Source organism: Pithys albifrons, chromosome 2 (assembly GCF_047495875.1).
Source record: "Pithys albifrons albifrons isolate INPA30051 chromosome 2, PitAlb_v1, whole genome shotgun sequence".
NCBI lineage: Eukaryota > Metazoa > Chordata > Aves > Passeriformes > Thamnophilidae > Pithys > Pithys albifrons.
In genome coordinates, this window is record NC_092459.1 from 80,872,788 (window position 1) to 80,891,944 (window position 19,157).

General features: G+C 37.3%; 1 protein-coding gene across 4 annotated transcripts in view; it reads right to left on the minus strand.

The window, feature by feature from the left end:
- Positions 1 to 19,157, minus strand: part of SMYD3 (SET and MYND domain containing 3) — a 410,479-nt gene that overhangs the window by 41,005 nt on the left and 350,317 nt on the right. For all 4 annotated transcript variants that reach the window (XM_071548005.1, XM_071548006.1, XM_071548008.1 and 1 more), the window contains 2 exons: positions 11,108 to 11,195; positions 7,611 to 7,785 (listed from right to left, as the gene is read on the minus strand). In XM_071548005.1, the coding sequence (XP_071404106.1) occupies positions 7,611 to 7,785; positions 11,108 to 11,195 (263 nt within the window). The remainder of the gene's footprint in view (positions 1 to 7,610; positions 7,786 to 11,107; positions 11,196 to 19,157) is intronic.

The window sequence follows — 19,157 nt, forward strand, 5'->3', positions numbered from 1 at the left end:
GAACTGTTGTATTTGTGAGGTAGCACAACTAGTGTTTGTGTAGCAGTCAATATTCTTAGCATTGCCTTGAGTAGTTCCCAGTGACACAATTCTACTGGCTAATTATATGAGGCAGAGTGCTATCTAATGTGGTTGTATTGTATCTCATACCAGGATTAGGTAATTTAGAATTAGTTTTGATACTTCCAGTGTTCCCTGCACAGAAGGACTGGATTTTCTGGTTTTATGGGGTTAAGGAAAACTGACTAACAGACCTTGATTAGGTCAAGACAAATATAGTTCATAGAGATTTGATATGGTGGATAGGAGAATGCATGAACTGGTTAACTAAGGTAGCATTACGCACAAGGTTAGTAAACACAGGACCTGGAAATAAAGGTATTTCTGGTTTTCAGAGACATCCAAGTAATGCAATCCTAGTAAGATCTTCCATTACATTTTAACCCTTTTACTCAATAACTGGTAAATGCCAGATATGGTGAGCTTATAGTCTACCATCACATTAGTAACTGTGTGGTCTCTAGGATTTGCTCACTGCAGTAACATACCTTTTCCTCTCATCTCCATTTTCCTTTTTTTCCTCCTCCTGTCCTGTCAATATCAGTCTGGGAAATTTCAGCTTTACTCAGCATCACCTATTTTACTACAGAACCTCTCTGATCTTCATTCTCTGGTTTCCTTGCTGGATGGATCATCTCACTAGGAATTTAGTAATTCCTTGGCATGGTTCTTGTTTGACAATACTTCAGTTTTCAGGCTCTACATGCCCTTCTTCAAAGCACCACCTTTACATCACTCACTCTCCCTAGCCATTTTCATTGATTCACCTTTTAAAAAACCTCTATGTTCTTCAGTTTCTTTGGTCTCCTTATCTGTTGCTCCTTTCCTCTTCTCTTTCTCATGACTGTGTTTTTCCTTTACAGTAACTCTTCAGATTTTTCAATAGAAAAAGATACTGCTTTTTCATCCTTCTCAGACTTTATCTCTAATATTGCTTACTGTTTTGTTGCTTAAATAACACCATTTTCCTTTTTCACCACTGTTCACAACTCCACCACACAAAACTCTTAACTGATTTCCTCCTCAAAATTATTGCCAAGTCTCCACTCTCTGCCCCCTCAACTCAAATTGGCAATTTATCCAAACAAAGAAATAGATATTTTCTGACTAAAATCAGACTCTTCTGAATTCTCCCCTCAGAGAATGAATTGTTCCTTACAACTTCTCTGTTCCTATTTCCTGCACGCCCTCTCTCCTTTTTTCTCTTTCATCAGAGATAGAATTGGAAGTTTGTCTTTCTTTCTTAGTGATTCTCCCCTTTGTCTCACTTTTCACCCTAATTTCTTCCTCTAATATTTGCTTTAAAGCAATGCTCAGTTATTAACAAAGGAATCCAAAATTCCACATATGCTTCCTATCCTCTATTCTTTAACTATTAATTGTTACTTTCATATCACTTCTCAATCCTTTTTTTCAGGTTCTAACCAAGCCTTTGTTTAGAGGCTGCACGCCATTAACTCCATCCTTTCTTCTGAGCAAAATTCATAGAGACACTGTGAATTCTTCAAAATGGCTCTCAAAACCATTCTACCTGAATAATTATGATGCACTTTTTTTCACAGCACACAGGTCTTTGTAATATCTGCTCATGCACTGGTAGGTTAGTATACAAGAGCTTTGTATTTTCTTAGTACATGTTTAATACTCGCTTCTATCTTATTCATGTGTGCCCTTTAATTAGTGTGTAATAGCAAGCAGATGAATGAAGAGGGCTCAGGTAAGGGCTGCATAAGTCAAATTGCAAGTATGCATGTACAAAAAATAAAAAGGATCCCCTGATTACAAGACAAAGATACCAACTATCCCTGCTTGAGTAAAAAATAAAAATCAAATCAACAGAAAACAAAAGCAAATAAAATCTTTCTGTTCTGGTAGGCAGACGGACTAGGACCAAAATCCTTCTTTGAGGTAAAGCCTAAACCCCTGAATAGTCTAACATCTTAATCTGAAAGAGATCCTACAGTGAAAAAAAAAAAAAAGAAAATAAATCTCTACAAAGTTACCATTGCAAAGAGCACAGTTCTTTTAAGAAGTGTCTAAAAACACCTTGGAAATACTATGTGAGAGATGGAGAAATCAACACCTGTAGTTGTGTCAGAGAAAAATGAAACTCTAGGAAACCTGGTGATGTAGTTCACTATCTGTAAAATTCAGATTCAAATAGCTCTTGGCATAAATGAAAGGTGAAACCAAAACTAAACCTGAAACTAGAAGTTCAAACTGAAGATAGTAAGCACCACTATACAAATATAGTGACTAGATGAATACTGAGAGAAAAATACTGCAGCAATGAAGCTATTTAAGAAAATCTTAGCCTACCTAAGAAATATGGTATACACTGAATGAGGTACTACAGAGTAACATTGATGTTGCTGAACTTCTACTCATGTGTGATAGAGTATGTAGGACAAGCAATATACTCTACGAAGTGACATCAAAACTATACTTGAAAACCAGCTGGCATGACGGGTAAGAAATCCTACCCATCCACACAATATGTGAAGATGAGGAAAGGTAGATGATGGTGCACCTATGGGAGTGTGAGTTTACAGAAGTCATTGAGGATTACATAGGTCAGTATCACTTTGGGGCACAGCACATGGATGTAATGGAAATATGCAAGAAAAACAACTAGGAAAGAACCAAAGAATTGAAGGTGATGGTGAATGCACACAAGCAGCAAACCAGAAAATCCATTTCCTATCTGGGAAATGGATTGATCAGGCCATAGATAACTTAGGCACCAGACTTCAGACATAAAACCTTCCTTTTCATTTTTGGAAAAGGCTGTTGGGATTGAAAGGGAGGAAGTGGGGAGGAATGGAAGACAGAAGTGGGCTGCAGAAGTGTTTTAAGGGATTCCTAAACATATTGTCCAGCAACAAGCATTCTCCCTGTTTATCGATAAAATAGATATGTTGAAGCCAAAAGTGATGCAAATATTGCTACGAACATTTGTCTTTTGGAAGAACTACCTACAATTAACCAGAGACAATACACTCTCTAATTTTTACTGGGTTTTCCTCTTCTTTTGACACATTATGCTCTAAACATTAAATGCCGTTGGCATTTTCTACAACCTCAGCAAAATGAAGGAAGATTTTATGCCTTGTATTCTTTGTTTCATTCTTTCTTTGAATTGATTTCTCCCACCTTCACATTTTTCTCTCCCTCTCGGGTAATCCCAGAAGATTTATGTTTACAACTGATGGTTTATGATTAAGACATTGAACTTTGGTCACTGAATTAGTCTTGTCTGCAGGTTCAGAAATCTGCCAGCCACGCATGAGTCCCCAGGGGACCTCCCATAACCAGGGTGCCCACTGGCGCCGAATCCAGGCTGGAACCCTTAAGCAGTAGCATCCCCCAGTGGCCCTCGTTATCACTGCAGTGCACTTTTTGGGATAATTTTAGGCACTCTAACTTTCATTGCAAATGTAAATTCAATCCAAATGCCTCAGACATAGTCAGTACTCAGGAGTCTGTTGAACTCAGTAAAGAACCATATATATTTCAAGAAAAAAATTATTTCCAGTCATTGCGTATACCATGTGTGTATTGCAAAACACATAGCTGTAAAAGCAGGATTTTTTCTTCTTTTTTTTTTTTTTTTGGGGTTTTTTTTGTAAAATGCATTCAAAAAGAGGGCAAAATCAGATTAAAAGCAAATCAAACTCTTTGTTGGAGAGTCTTCTTGAGGAAGAGAAAATAGCTTCAGATTTTGTTCCAAGAATATCAGGTTCTACAGCTATTTTTGGCATTTCTACAAGACCAGGACTCATGGAAGGGATACTATAGCAACCATTGATTTTTAATCTACCTTTTGATTGACATTCACATATACTTAGAAATTATAGTCCATCTTATATATTGAGTTAGAATTCTAAATCAAAAAGTCCTGACTGGCATTTAAGTCACTCAATGAAAATTCAACCATGTTCTCAGAAAACACTCAACAAGAACTAGCCCTTTGCAAAACAATCCAAAACTGTGCTCACTGGGATTGCTTTCCCTGTTCCCTAAAAGAACTCAGGCACTGAGAAAAGGTGAGGTAATAGGGTACTGTAAAATGTCACTGAAAGGGATAGAGAATAGGAGGAGGTAGAAGAGCAGACAAAGGAGGATGTACAGGTAGCACAAATATGGGATGCTCACAGCTACCCAACTCCCTCCAACTCCAGAAGCAGAACAGTCACATCAGCACAAGCCCTGTATCAGTGCTGACTCAGCTAAGAGAGGATGGAAGGAGAGGGATGTGTGAGGCTGTGGAGGAAGAGCCAGAGCAGCACTTCTGATCAACATGTCTATATGAGATAAAAAGAAGGAATTTTCTCTCATTAATGTTGGAGCCCTCCAGTAACTTCTAATGCTTCAGCAGTGGAGGTGAAGGGTTGTTAACTAAAACAAGCCATTTGAAAATCAGTGGGACTTCTATATTAGCTTGAAGTTCAGCAGGGGATTAAGAGCAGTGCAGAGCAGAAACAGAGGAACATATTTGTCCTCCTCTCTGTATCAGCATCTCACCAGACCTGATGCCTCAGGAGCCCAAAGAGGTGACATGGTAGGTAAATCCAATAGGCCTATGGCATCATGTTGACTTCTTTTCCTCCTATTACTCTTGTCACAATAGCTGAGTACATCTAGCAGAATTCCCTAACAAATGCATACTTCCACTCCTTGGCTGCAATGTGAAGCACTGAATACTTCAGACAAGGGGAAAAAAACTCCAACAACTGTAATCCCCAGAACTATGTACCTTCTCAGTAATTTAGAGGGTTAAATGCTGGGGTCCTTCCTCTGAGGTAACCTAAGGAAAATCTGTCTTTCTTAGGATCTCTGAATCTGATCCTTCATGAGCAGCAGCCAGCCCAGAGTGTGAATGTGCTAACTGAGACATGACAAACCTGTGTAACACCTCTTGCTGATACTCTCTTATTCTGTGGTCAAGGCTCATGAGGATTTTTGAAAAGAAGTTTATTTTTGCAAGCTGCTGAGTGCTGACTGCTGATGTGGGGCAGCTTTCACTTAGGCAAATATCTTAACTTTTGTTAAGGCTCTTGGACAGACAGGCTATTACTGTGACATTTACAAGTAAACTCGCATAGATACACTTGGCTTAGGCTATTCAGTGGAAGGACATGTAGGTTTTAATGAATAATGGAGAGCTACGGTTCGGCACAAAAGGAGAAAGCAGCTTTTCATCTTGGCAGACACTGCCTCCCCTTTTGGAAGTTCTAAAGACATTTCAGAGGTCCTAAACAATGCTCCTCATAGGTTATTGTCACTACCTAAAACACAGGGGCTGGTATTCAGCATGACAAATGGGTTTCATGTAGTTCAGCCGTCTATCTCTGCCAATTACATGGAGTGGATGACTCTGAAAAAGTCAGCAACCACCATAATGAAAACATACATTATGATACAATGTGTCACACAGCACTGAAAATTAATCCTGCTGCTAAAGAAATAGAAAATGCACAATAAACACATTACTGAAATTAATACTGGTTTTGACCACATCTCCAGAGCATTCAAAGTTGTAACAGTGATTTCCTATTTATATGGCCTGTGTGAATTCTCAGGTGATTCCCTGTGGAGAGTTGTATGAATACTTTTTTCAGAGCTGAGGAAAGGAAAATAGGTAGCTATAAAGGAGAACTATAGGAGCAGCCAAGCAGTAGATTGATTCAACAGGAGAAATTCAATGTATCCCAAAAGATTTCCTAGGATTTGCACTCCTGCTGCTTAGGGCACAATTTGTTGTAATGAGAAACTGAGGATTTTTTTTTCAGATGTATCAAAGCTTGTAGTGATGACTTGAAGATAAAAAAAAAGCAACAACTGAAAATGTCTCTTAAATAATGCTTTTGGATGAGGACAAAACAAGGACAAGCTCTTCAAGGTGCAAAAATTGTCAAATATCCCATGTAAATAACATTACTTAAGAGATAATAATTGGATACACAGTCAAACTCTTTCCTTCATCTCCAAACTGCTGCATTAAACAGCTTGAAAACTACAATACACTTCAGAAAGCATTCAGAAAACTTTATTAAATTATCTGGTAAAATTTCACTCAGGCTTATTGTAACTAGTGCTCTCAGAAATGTCTGCAGTTGTTAAGAACTGAGCGAACAAGTTCCAAAAATCCCAAACCAAACCAAAACCAGTGAGGTTTGGATTTTTTATTTAATAAGGAACATTTAAATAGGCAGACTACTCTGTTCATCTGAGTGTGCCACATGGTAGAAAGCTGAAAGAAAGCATGTAAGGCTGCAGTACTACATGAGCCACGTTTAAAAGGTTAAGAGGGACACACTCAACATGAATTTCACCCTGCAGAAATGTGAATATTTTTATGTACTCATGTACTCCTCTATGAAAAGGAATAGTCACTATGAACACAGAGTTACTCTACAGCTGGGATGTTCCACAGCCTACGCAGGTTTAATCGATAATCACTTTTTAGTGACAGCTCTGATATATTATGTTGTCTCTCAAGGAAGCCCAGAGTTTTATTCAGAAACAGACTGCCACATGGAATTTCCTCAGGCAAAATGCTGAACGCTGATGTAATCCCCATCTGATTAGGGAAAACATGTAAAATTTGAAATGTTCATATTCACAGCAGAACATATTGTCCAGCACTAGTAGGCCCCTCACACATCTCAACATCACACTTCGTACTGAAACATCACACAGTGTATGAATAGAGAAGAAATGGAGACTCCAAAAATACCTTACCAAGAAGGAACACTTAAGTGTGAATGACATTGTAAATGGACATTCAGGATAGGCTTACACTTAGTTACAAACAAAGCAACTATCCAGAACTCAAGGATATGAGTCTTAAAGCTTTTATAACACAGACCAAAGCAGATGGTACCTGCCCTTTCTCTGCTTGGTGACAAAAGTTGCATTACAGCTCCAGATTCCAAGCAATTTCAAGACCTACCACATGATGTATGATCTCCTAGACTATTCTTCCTTATCAACAAATGATCATCAGACAGAAACTTTCCCAGCACATAGCATAGGAACCAGGACAGAAGAAAACAAAGTACTTCAACATCTTGGCTCCTGCCAAAAATAAGGACAAGGAGCTTTTTAATTTCCAGTTGAAATTTCATTTTGCAGGACTTTTGTTTTTTATTCTTTCTATAAATTCTATGTATACAGCATACAGAGAATATACATTATTTCAACCAGTTTTCTGTCCCTATCCCAGCATAAAATACTGATATCCTTATTTCAGTGGAGTCTGAACCAGAAAGTCAGCTTCTGATTAGGGATGGGGCAGCATCTGAACACATGAAACAGCAAGGATCTAATAATCAGTAGTTATTATTATAGTTCCTGTTATCATTCTATTTGCTCTCAGCCTGATTGTGAAAGCAGAATGGGAGCTCTGTCTCATTCATTAACTTGGAAAGCAATGGGAGATATACACAAGAAACAAAAAATGTAAGAAGAGCAGAGATGAAGCACAATCTTTGCTTTTAATGAGACATCCATCTCTCCCCTATCTTTGAACCAATTGCATCTCTCACCTGTATGGTTCCAGAGTCCTGCTGCCATAATGCAACGCTTCTTCCCAGGATTCAAGGTTAATACAGGCATCCATGGCACAGTCAAGCATTTTCAACTGATAGATATTTGTGTCTGGTAGACAACCCATGTTGCTGCTCAAGAGATTCTGGAATCTTGCCAGAACATGCTTCCACTCTGTTATTTGGCTTAGTTAAAGAAATATATTTAATCAAGCAAAAAATACAAGTTCTAAATGCTATTTAGCAAGGAGTAAGAGCTACAAAGCAATAAAATATAAAAGCTGCCATCATTCTGGACTCTGCTATAATTCTTGAAAACATACTTGAACACAAAAGTAGTAGCTTAGGTAACTATGTTTTGGTTATATCTAGCACAACAATTTCTAAAGAAGGCAGTATTTCAGCAATAAATAGTAAAAGAAAGATGAAAAATTGCAAGGATACTTTAGTACATATTAAAAATTCAAATAACCTTTTTGATAAGTGCTGAAACATTATTTACTTAAGATACCCCTCCTAATCTTCCAGCCAAGGGCAAGAGGCCATGAAAATATGTCTTTAAAATGTCTCAGCAGCTAAAAAAAGAAAATTATTTTTCTAGATATTAAAATAATGACACGTTCTTTTAAACTGGACAAAATTTTGTTTATAATTCTCATGAGATTAGAACCTTTTCTTGAAATTAAATACTTCTCTTTCTCCTTGAAACAGTCATAAAGACCACTGGTTTGGTTGGGATTTTTTTTCATGTACAGCTGAATGTTTCATGCATGAGAAAACAAAACATCATAGTTTTGATTTCTGACTGTAGTTCAGGAGTGATGAACTTGGCACTACAGAAGATTTTGACCTCCAATGCTACAAGAAGATTTTTTGTGAGTTTTTAATAGAGGAAAAGTAACTTGGGACTTGCATTCACTTTATCTGGATATTCCTTACCACAAATCACTTATTTTCAATACATTTTACATTGATTTGACTTCTCTCTGGATCATATTTTTCTCTCTTTGACCACATACAAGATGAACACTCTAAAGATTTTCAGTTTTTAAGTGAGTACTGCCATCTGTGACTGTACACATGGGAGTCCCAGAATGCAAGCAGTCAAACACCAAAAAGACACCACACACATCAGTAAGAACAAATGAAATAAAGAAAAAATTAGACTTATAGTAAGAGAAGAAATAATATTGATTGTATCATAGTCCTTTCCATGCAATCATTTCAAGGAAGTCCAGCAGTTATCTTCATGATGTTACTGAAAGTACTATTCACACTAATCCAGCAATGAATTTAAAGTGTACAACGCAAACCTGTAATGAAGTAATTAGTCCTTCTTGAACATGGGAATATTTACATACTTAAATTTGAGAATGTTACCACTATGTGGCTGGGCCAGGATTTACAGCATGGTTGTTACAAGGCTAAACTAATTATTTGTGAATTGCTCTCATGCCCTTGGATTGAAAGAACCATATAAGGGAAGGAATGTGTTATTATAAAATTGCACCTTAACCTTTATATCTCTGGCAAACATCCATGTATTCTTTACAACCGATTAAGGACAGACAAACAGAAGAATGAGGGATATTATTTCCACTTGATACGATTTTTGTAGAAAATACAAAGCACTGACATTCTTGAAAGATTACCATTTTAGCTGATGCATAGTCTGTCTCCTCTTACATCTCATTATTCTGCTTTGTTGACTCACTAGCATATAATAGCAGATGTGCTATATAACAAAACTTGTTGGCATCAGATTTGTAGGTATGTAAATTACAAACTAGAAAACCCAGCTGCAACGGGACAAAAGAAAAGCTGTCTGTCCTATATCTGCCCTAGACTAGAGGAGGACTGCCCCAAGCAGACCACCTCCAACTGTAGATTTAGCATTACAACTCTGTATCTGTTACACTCAGTAGGTTCAGACTGTGGGAGTCACTAACTCTCTCAACTGTAGAAACTGTTGGTTTAATTTGCTAAAAAAATGACATTTGCAGAAACTCATAACTATGTGCCTCAGTCAGCCAGGAAGGTTCACTCATTACTGGCAAGTAGACAAAAGTCAAGTTCCCTCTTCAGGTACTGCACTGACCACTGCATGTCAATTAGTGCTGTTATTGTGGTGCAGTCAAAGGAAAGATGGCACATTTCAAATAGCCCATGACTGAGAACAGAAGCTGAACAGACAACAAGGACAGATTCTTTCAACCAGTTCCGATGCCTTTAACTACGATGCATTTGATTGAATTTTGAGTATCAGTTAAATGAGTAGTCTTGATTAAAGACCCTAATAAATTTCAGTACATGCAATTTTCCCTGCAATTAAATATAGGAAGATTAAATAGGACCAGTATTCTGACTCCATAGTTTTGGAATAAAAAGTATTGCAACTTCAGGATACATATCCATAATTTAACTTTCAGGTTAAAACATGGGCCTTGAAACACAACTGAATGCCTGAAGATTGATTTCAGTATTGTCTGTCTCAATCCAGTGACTACAGAGGAACTTAAGACAGACTAGATCTAAACTGTAAAAAAATTAAAATGAGATGAGTGTTTCCTCTTTGCTAATGAATGAATATCTCTGGATTAGAAAGAAACAAAGTCAGTTGAGTGGGGTGGGGTTTTTTTTCTGTTACAATAAAAATTGTGATCACTTGTTTCCAGCCTGGAATATCACTATGCAAACCCATTTTTCATGCTGCCAAAATGAGTACTGGAAGATTAAATTCTCTCTAGGTTTAGAGAGAGCACATGTTTCTGAAAATGGTAAGACATCTTGCCACAATAAGCCAAATTCATAGTCAGAGAAATTCCACTGAATAGATCAAGGTAAGAGAGAGATTAATATACCCACAGTATTCCAGTAAAAATCTCCACCTCTCTGCTCCTCTTTTCTTGGCTGTTGCTTTTCACTAATTTCTTTAATTGGATTGAGTATCTATAAGACAGCCATTAGGCTCCAGTTCTGTTTATTAGTGCAAGATCATCTCATCCAATTTGCTTAATTATTAATTATTACATATTATTATAACTTATTATAATGATTCTGTAATGTCTGCTGTGAACTTTACTGTGATTATTTCCTTGTTACTGTTGCTGTGAAAAGAATGGGAACCTGTAAATATTAACACTGTAAGTAACGGAACAAAGAATTTAAGACCATCTTTTTCATTTAAAAGTGGATTTATATGAAGAGGTTGGCTGTGGTGGCAGAAATCTAAAGCTGACCCAAAATATCCCTTTCCATTTTAGGTAGCTACTATCCCTGCCATGAAGCAGTTCCAATCCAAGTAATTGGAGACTATATTAATACTAATATAATTAAGAATAGTACACATTTTAAAGATCAAATGAATTAAAAGCATTAAAATAAAAACAATGTAAATGTAAGGAAACTAATCTCAAGAAATTAATTCTGTACTAAGGGGCTCTCTGGATTATATTCACAACTGAATGACAGACTGCAGCCTGTCACTGAAAGGATACCTTCTTTTGATTTTGGATATCTCACTTCATTTACAGCATCTTTGACTTCTTTCCAGGCATGCTCTTCACCAGCCAACTTCTCAGAATCCTGGTTAATTGAAACAAATGCATTTAATGACAAGAACAGCAAAATGAGAATATGCAGTAATGATGCAAAACAGGGTAAAAAGATTTCACTGCTAAAAGCTACTTGTAGAGACTGTGTTCCTATTTGTTGCAAAACCCCCCAAAATCATTTCACCTGGCGTTCATACTCACCCTGTGTTTGTAAGTTATGAGAATATATAAAGAACGTTAATGCAAACTTGGAAACATTAAATACTTAAATCAGATATTAAGTTTGCAACAAGAACTACGATCAAGCAGAAAAGAGAAATAATAGCATATGATTTTTACTATCAAAATGCAATGAGAAGGTCAAATACTCTCAAAGACTTGCTATCTAATACTTCACAGACCCTCAAGAACACTGTAGAAAGGATTTAGCAAGTAATTTTGATTAACTATGTGGTGATTATAGAGTCTTTACAAACAGTGGGAGGCTACCTTCATCCATTACAGTTATGAACATGAGCTTACAGGAGAAGTCTATGGCTCAGAAAAAAGCTGGTTTAATAACTCATCGCTATTTCTTCCCTATTCCATTGGATTCTACAAACACCTGTATTTTCCCATTGTTTTGTCATAAAGAAAGCAAAAATGATTAATGGCTACAGCAGTAAAGAGAAAGCTTCCCTTTTCAACTCTCCACCAGTGACTAACTGCACCTTAGGCAAACCATTTGGAACAAATTTATTAAGGCATCTACAGACACAGTTAAGCATATTAAGAGATTTCCAAAAGCATCTAGATATTAAATTTCCATTGCTATAGTGCTTAAATACCTTTAAAAATCTGGCCTGTAAGACACTGCAGTTCATTACCTCTCTCTCTTGATAAAAGGCTCTACTACTTCCAAAAGAGTTTTTATAAGTGCAAAGTCTTGCAGGAACATTTTAGATATAGTTCTAAAGACATCAGCCTACAGCAGGGGTGGAGGCCTGCAGATGAACAGAGAAAGTGCATTAAAATCTAACCAAGCACTTGGCAAGGAACAGATGTTCACTGGACATCATAGAAGTACCTTCCCTGAAAATTCCATAATCTGTGACTACCTAGAACTGCATACTTTACTTATCCCACCGTTCCTTTTTCCATAAATTCAGAACAGAAAATATTTACAGTGAGAATCAGCACTCAGTTTCAGATTTAATTTGAAGTTTTGTCTTTCCATCTGCTTCAGGAAACAGCAAACCTCTGTGTATTCCTGGGATGATTAAATCAAGATTAAATTGAGATTGTTCTCGGCTGCCTTGCCATTCCGTAGGGCCTTACAATGAGGGTGGTATGACTCAACTGCATTTTGAACATGTACTTCCCCTACAATCAGTTCTCTGATCAAAATGATCACCTGGAAATCATTTTGTGCAGAGCTGAATTTGCCACCAGTAGGCACAAGGTGAACATTATGATAAACAAGCTCATGCTGCAGAAATTTTATCAGTGCAGTTAATGTACCTTCCCAGCCCTCTTACAGCTTTGCAAAAGATGTACTGAATCTCTTAGCATCGCTGTAACCTCTACCAATTTTTATGGACTACATCTACTTCTGAACATAGCTTATTAACCTGTAACAATCTCTTTAAAGTGTCTTTGTGGATCAACTGCTGCTCACTGATTGATGTAAAAACTAAATCTAGCCTGTAAGATACGAATAATGATATATGTGAAATTATAGTTTTACAGAGCTACCAAAACAGAAAAATTATTTTAAGCTGTCTTTTCTTACTGGCTCAGGTACCATTCTCACTGTTTCTCTAACATGCTGTAAGCCTAAAACCTCAGAAACATGGGAATTGAGAGGGATTTGTAAGTGAAAGAAGGAAAACTACTATGCACCAAGGCCAATGACTGATGCATCATTAGGGCTCACTTCGCACACAGCAAGACCGATGGATGAATCAGATTAAAGTGTTCAGTCACATGAGATTAATCTTTCTCTGTCTAATGCAGCCTTTAGAGATGCTTTCCATTGTCTTCAAGCTTTTCATTAACAACACAAAGCAGTGCAAGGCTGAGTTTTCCTCTAACCTTTACACTAGTGCATAAGGTTAAGTCCACACTGGCTTCATATCCAGGTAGAGAATAGAGAGTGTCTGTTAGACCAGTAATCTCCCAGCCCTCTCTGGATTCATGGTCTTTATCCCTTTTGTAAAAGAATTTAGGATGGGGAGACCTGGGCAGGATGCCCAGCTCTGGAAAGGATTTAAGTCACAGGTTTCAATGAGATGTTTTCTCTGTTCTCGAGGCATTTTGGGGATTGGCTGACATAAGAACAAGCAAAAGGACGGCTAGCTGGGCATTTTACACCTCTACTGTTCTTCAACAGATTTCCACACATGCAAGAAGTCCTGTACCTTCCTGAACACTAGTTCAAGGCGTAGAGGCTGTATCCAAATAGGCAGCCAAGCAGGGGCTGCAAAACAACTAGAAGAGCCTGTCACTGGGAACACTTCTGCCTTGCAGCCTAATAAGCTTTTTCCAAGTAAGTTGTTTCTCTGCCTTTGACAATGCCTTGAAAGTCATGGCCATGTGATGTGATTAAGCCAAGTAAAAATACAAAGCCATCTTGGAGTTGAAATTATGAAAATAACTGAAGCCATTAACAGTTAGACTGAACTGTTTAATTTAATTTAAGAGCATGACAGTAACAGCTATGGGAGATCCAGCTTTCTATGGAGAAAGCATCATCTCTTTTCAGAACATGTTCCCAGTCAAACCTTCAGGTGTGCAAATCTGTCAACAATAAAGGAATCACAGAATCACTGAGTATGCTGAGTTGGAAGGGACCCACAAGGATCATGAGTCCAACCCTTAGTCCTGCACAGGACCATCCTTAAGAGTCACACTACACACCTGGAAGACAGGCTTTCTTTCATCTGTAGAAAAGAAGAACATCAGCCAAAGAAAAAGAAGAGGCTTTTGAAAAAGAAGGAAGAGTTAGCAACTTTTGACTAATTATTTTTCCTACGTCTAACATTGGCACTAAACTCCTCCTCAGAACAACAAAACATTTTTGTTTTGGTCAAAAAAACCCAACATTAGACCAGATAATCTAGTCACAAAAATGTGTAACAATCTTATGATGACTGAAACTGGCATGTTTTACAACTCATCTTTTGCACATAGAAGTGTGCCAGAGAAAAGCAAGAGTAGAAGTATGTCAGAGAAAACCAAGAGTAGAAGTGTTGAAGGCTGTTGGGGCAAGCAGAAAAGACAGCTGCATCACATGGTTTTCCATGGCAGGAACACTGCACTGCTATACTCCTGACACAGGTACAGGCCATTGGAGGCAGAAGTTCCACTGGATGTTCTAGCTGAACCCACAGTCTAGGGCACAAGGAAAGACAAAAACTGACATAGTTGAAGCAATTCTTCCAGATGGAAGAGGGTTACATTACCTGCTTTCCCCTTACTCCAGGCATGTGCAGGGAAAATTTGATCATCAAAAGGTGAGTTAAGACACAACATCATTTCAGTTCCATTCCTCCATTCTTCCAATACTATGGCAGGTGCTGCTGCAGCATTCTTGATAAAACACACCTGGGGATTCATCATCTTTACACTGAAGCTTTCTGGAAATCTCTGTGAACTACCTATCCCTTGGACTACCTATCCCTGACTGATTAGATCAGTGCTTCTCATCCTCTAGATGAAACAATTTCCAGTTATATTCAGTTCTTCTTGTAAAAGAAGTTAGAAGCTAAACTTCACACCTGACACTTCTCACCTTCATATCTTCTTGAATTTAGAGTATCTAAAATCCATCTACATAATTCAACTAGACAAAATTCTACTCTTGAAATTTATTTGGTTTTTCAAGATGGACAAATGCAAAATATTTTGTAAAGCAAAATTTTCCTGCCATAAAGAGTAATATTTCCTCCCCTAAATTTCACTACTGTGAAAGGTTCCTCTATAAAGGATTCAATAATGAGATTTTTTTTTAAATATTTGCTTGAACATCATAATTTTTATAGCTTGTAGATCAGGGCAATATTAGTTGTTTTTCTTTCAGAATACTTCCAGCTTTTACAGCCAATGATTCTTCAGACTTTTAAATTTGTAGATACTCATTGCAAACTATGTTTCAGGAGCCCAAGAATGGACATGATTAAGTCTGCCCAGTGCATTCTGTAAATGCTCATAGTCTGCCATGTACAATATACCACTAATTGTCAATATGTGCTTTAAATATGACAGTTTTTCACAGTTTTGGTTCCATTAGCAACATTGGTAAAAATGAAGTTATAACTGCTTATAACAAAGCCTTAACAGAAGAGAGAGAAGAAAACTGGAGGGTATTTGATGAGGATTGTAATTTGTTTGAAGAGTAATCAAATATAAAAGGTTCTGCAGTTCTGGTTTTAAGTGATAGGAAGATTTATTATAAAAGCATGATCTCTTGAAACCAGTACAGACAGTAGCCACTACAGAAATAAGCATTTGAAAATAATCACCTGTTCCATTCTCTACTACTCCTTTCACGTGTTGTCTCTAAGAATCTGTTCTTTTCCTATCTCTTTGGCCATTTGAGTGTCCTGAATACATCCCATCCTCTATGGGACTCTTGCCAGAAAGACATGATCTTCAAAGTACAGGTAAATGTTTCTCTTTCCTTCCTGCTCCTTCACACCACTACTCCTTCCCTGACTACTCTTCTGTTTCTTATACTTCCTGAAAGTGCTCCCTACCTATTAATTTCAGGCAGCACTGCTTTCACACAAAGTTTTAGCAATCACTAATCTTTGCTATCCCAGCATTTAAAATCCTGACTGCTAAAAGATTTCCACGTGGACAGCATGTCCTCTGAGAGAAGGTATCTGTTTTACCAAAATAAGCACATGCCAAACAGCTAAGCATCACTGCCCTCTCTGCCCAAATGTGTTCCCACAGCCCCAACATTGCTCATCTGTAATGCACTGCACCTCCCAAATTCTACTGAACATTGGAAAGATTGATTAAGGACTAGTTCTCCTTTCATACTTAGGGTACGGGATAGGAAATAAGACATGGATTTTCTGTCCTCTCTACAAAATTCATCTTTCTCCTTCTTACAGAAGGAGGTGGAGAAAAAAGCCAAAGATTGTCCACAGAAAAGAACCATGAAGCACTCCTCACCTCCCTCCACAGAAGGGAGAAGTGGGGACTGGAAACTCCAAATGGTAAGCAACCCCTATACCTCTTTTTCTTTTTCTGAACATTCCTCCTGCTAGAAGTATGTTCAAGGACACTTTCATTGTGTGTCTATTTTCAGTATTCAGAATCCCAGTCCCACAGAGGTAGAATTAAGCAAAGCTTTGCAGGAGGTATTAGAGTTCCAGGCTGCCCTGAGACAAGTGAAAAATAAGGACTAAAGTTTTCTCTGCCCAGTATCTTATCTTCTACATACACAAATGTAATAAAAGAGTAAAATGTAGCCACCAGGAAATGTCAGTTTTACAATGGTAAAAAATTTTAAACCCTAGTTCAGGTAGAAATTAAGGGGCCTAATTTTTGGTATGATACTTTTGCAAGGCAAAACAATCACACTAAATAATAATAATAGTTTCTTCTGAACACAAAATCTATTACTAAATAATGATAATCCTGTGAGACAGCAGCATACAACTCTGTTCTTGTTCTCTTTATTGTGCAAGTTTTAAAACTATCTTTAAAAAGGAAGTCTTCTGACCACTTTAAAAGCTAGAGATACCTCAAATACCTGAACATTTCATAGAAATTGCTCATCATCGTTTATGATTTGCCTAATTTCTGAAAATTTAAGTGGCAACTACAGATGTGCATCTGACAGAACAGTCCTGATGAACTTGACAGGTTCAAATGAAAAGAGGTTTTCTTAGGTTTTATTTCAAAAAAGTGTCAGAGTTGCTCAGACATGTAAATTAGGACATGACATTTTAGAATAGATCTCTGATACATTATGCCCTGAAAGCATAAATAACAATTTTATATTTCTGATTCTATTTAAAAGCAACTACTGAATGTATGTTTGTGGTAAATTCAGTAACTCATTGTTTTTTCCTAGGCGGCAAAAGAAAAGTATTAAATGAATAAAGACATTGCAGATATTCTGAAGTTTCACTTCCAGAAAGATTAAGGAAATGTTAGAAAATGTGATATGGAAGCTGTTGTATTGCAGTTAAATTAAATTTCTGACTTGAGTGCGTCAGAGCAAAGAAGGTCTAAGGGCCTGCCAGGCAATCACAGGTGCATGGAGCTGCAAGCACAGCAAGAGAAAGGGACACTTGAGTGGTTTCCTGAAATATCTGAGGTCATGTCTTATGAAACATTTCTGGGATAAAGTTTAAACTCTGAATCAAAGACTCCTCATCCCTTATTATGAGAACTGTGGCTTATAGAAGCCTATAACTTCAGCTAAGGATTCACTCACCTTCACTCCAGTGAATGTAATTTGTTAAGAACTACAAGGATGTGAAATTATCAGTACACAGAGCCCTGTCAATACTCAAAATTTACATGTGATTTCTGAATTTTATAAGCTGCCTTGCCCTGTTCCATGAAAAATAGTGCCAGGTCCAAAAATGCCAGTTCAACCATCCTATCCAACTCACATAAAGTTGTCTTCACCAGGAGCTGAGCTGTCAGAAAGGAAGACCTTGCATTTTCTATCATATGGCTCTGAAGAGGGTGGATGTGACACATGGCAACTCCAGAGCTACTCTGTTTGCAGGCAAAACCAATGTCCTGTGAGGCTATTGGGAGGGGGTGAACCTAACTTCTGAACAAATTGAAATTGTACCTCTTATTTTTGAATTCTGAAAGTAAAATAAGACCCACTGCAGCTGGATGCCATCTTGCATCTGTGCAGTACATTGCTCAGTATTAGGCAGGCTGCATTACCTCACATAATCGATATCAGCTCTTCACGGATTACTGAGTCTGGTGTCAGGAAGTGCATAAGAATGGCACAGGCTAGTAATATTCTAAATCATATAGGTATTGGAAATTTAACAGTTGTTCACACCATTCATGTTTAAGTGCTCCACTTAAGCATTGAAATCAAGATGAAGGTTTCCCCAGACCCTGCATACAAGTAGAGCAAAAAGCCAAGCACCTTCCCAGGGTAGTATAACTTTACCTTAACATTATCCAGCTTAGTTACAACCTTACGATATTTACTCAGAAACTTAAAAGTGATATAAAAAAAATGTGTGGGAAATTTATTAAAGTGAGATGTTTTCAATAAAGAGAAAATTAAGATCAGCAAGTCTATTTTAAGAAACCAGTTTAATTTAATAAAATTAAATGAGACTAAGATAAATTTATCCCAATAAGATCTTAGATTTAATTAGGACTTAAAATATAAGGTAACAGGATCAACCAGACAAACAGTTCTCCACCTTTCCAGCTGCAAGTCCATTATCTCTCAGGTTCACGACACTGTGGACCAAAAAATAGTAATTGCATTTCTTTCAGACTCATACTCCATTCTTACCCACAGCAAACCCACTTCAGCTATTAATTTCTCTCATTTTTTTAGACACGCATTTTTAAATTGTCTTTTCAAAGGTCATTGCATCTGTATGTAATATGTGACAGGAGTAATTTCATAAATGTTTTATAGTGAAGCAAGCTGACATCATTTTTCTTACTCACTCCCTGCTTATAGATTCAAGGGTCACATGAGCCTTCTTTGCCAGAGGAGAACACAATGTTTTCTATTTCTGTTCAGATACCCATGCTGAGAATCATCTGGTCAAATGTAGACATTTGGCCTACCCTTCTATTTGACAGAGAAAAATAAACACTCTCAGGTGTAATTTTAATTACCCTACAGCAGGCTTCTAAAATACATCAGAAGAATAACAAAGTGTATCCATTTTTCTCCATTTTCTCCATAAAGAAAGTTGAGAGCAACTAGCTCTGATGCCAACATTTTCACTGAAGCTGCCTAAGATTGGTGAAATAAATCATAGCTGTAGATGAC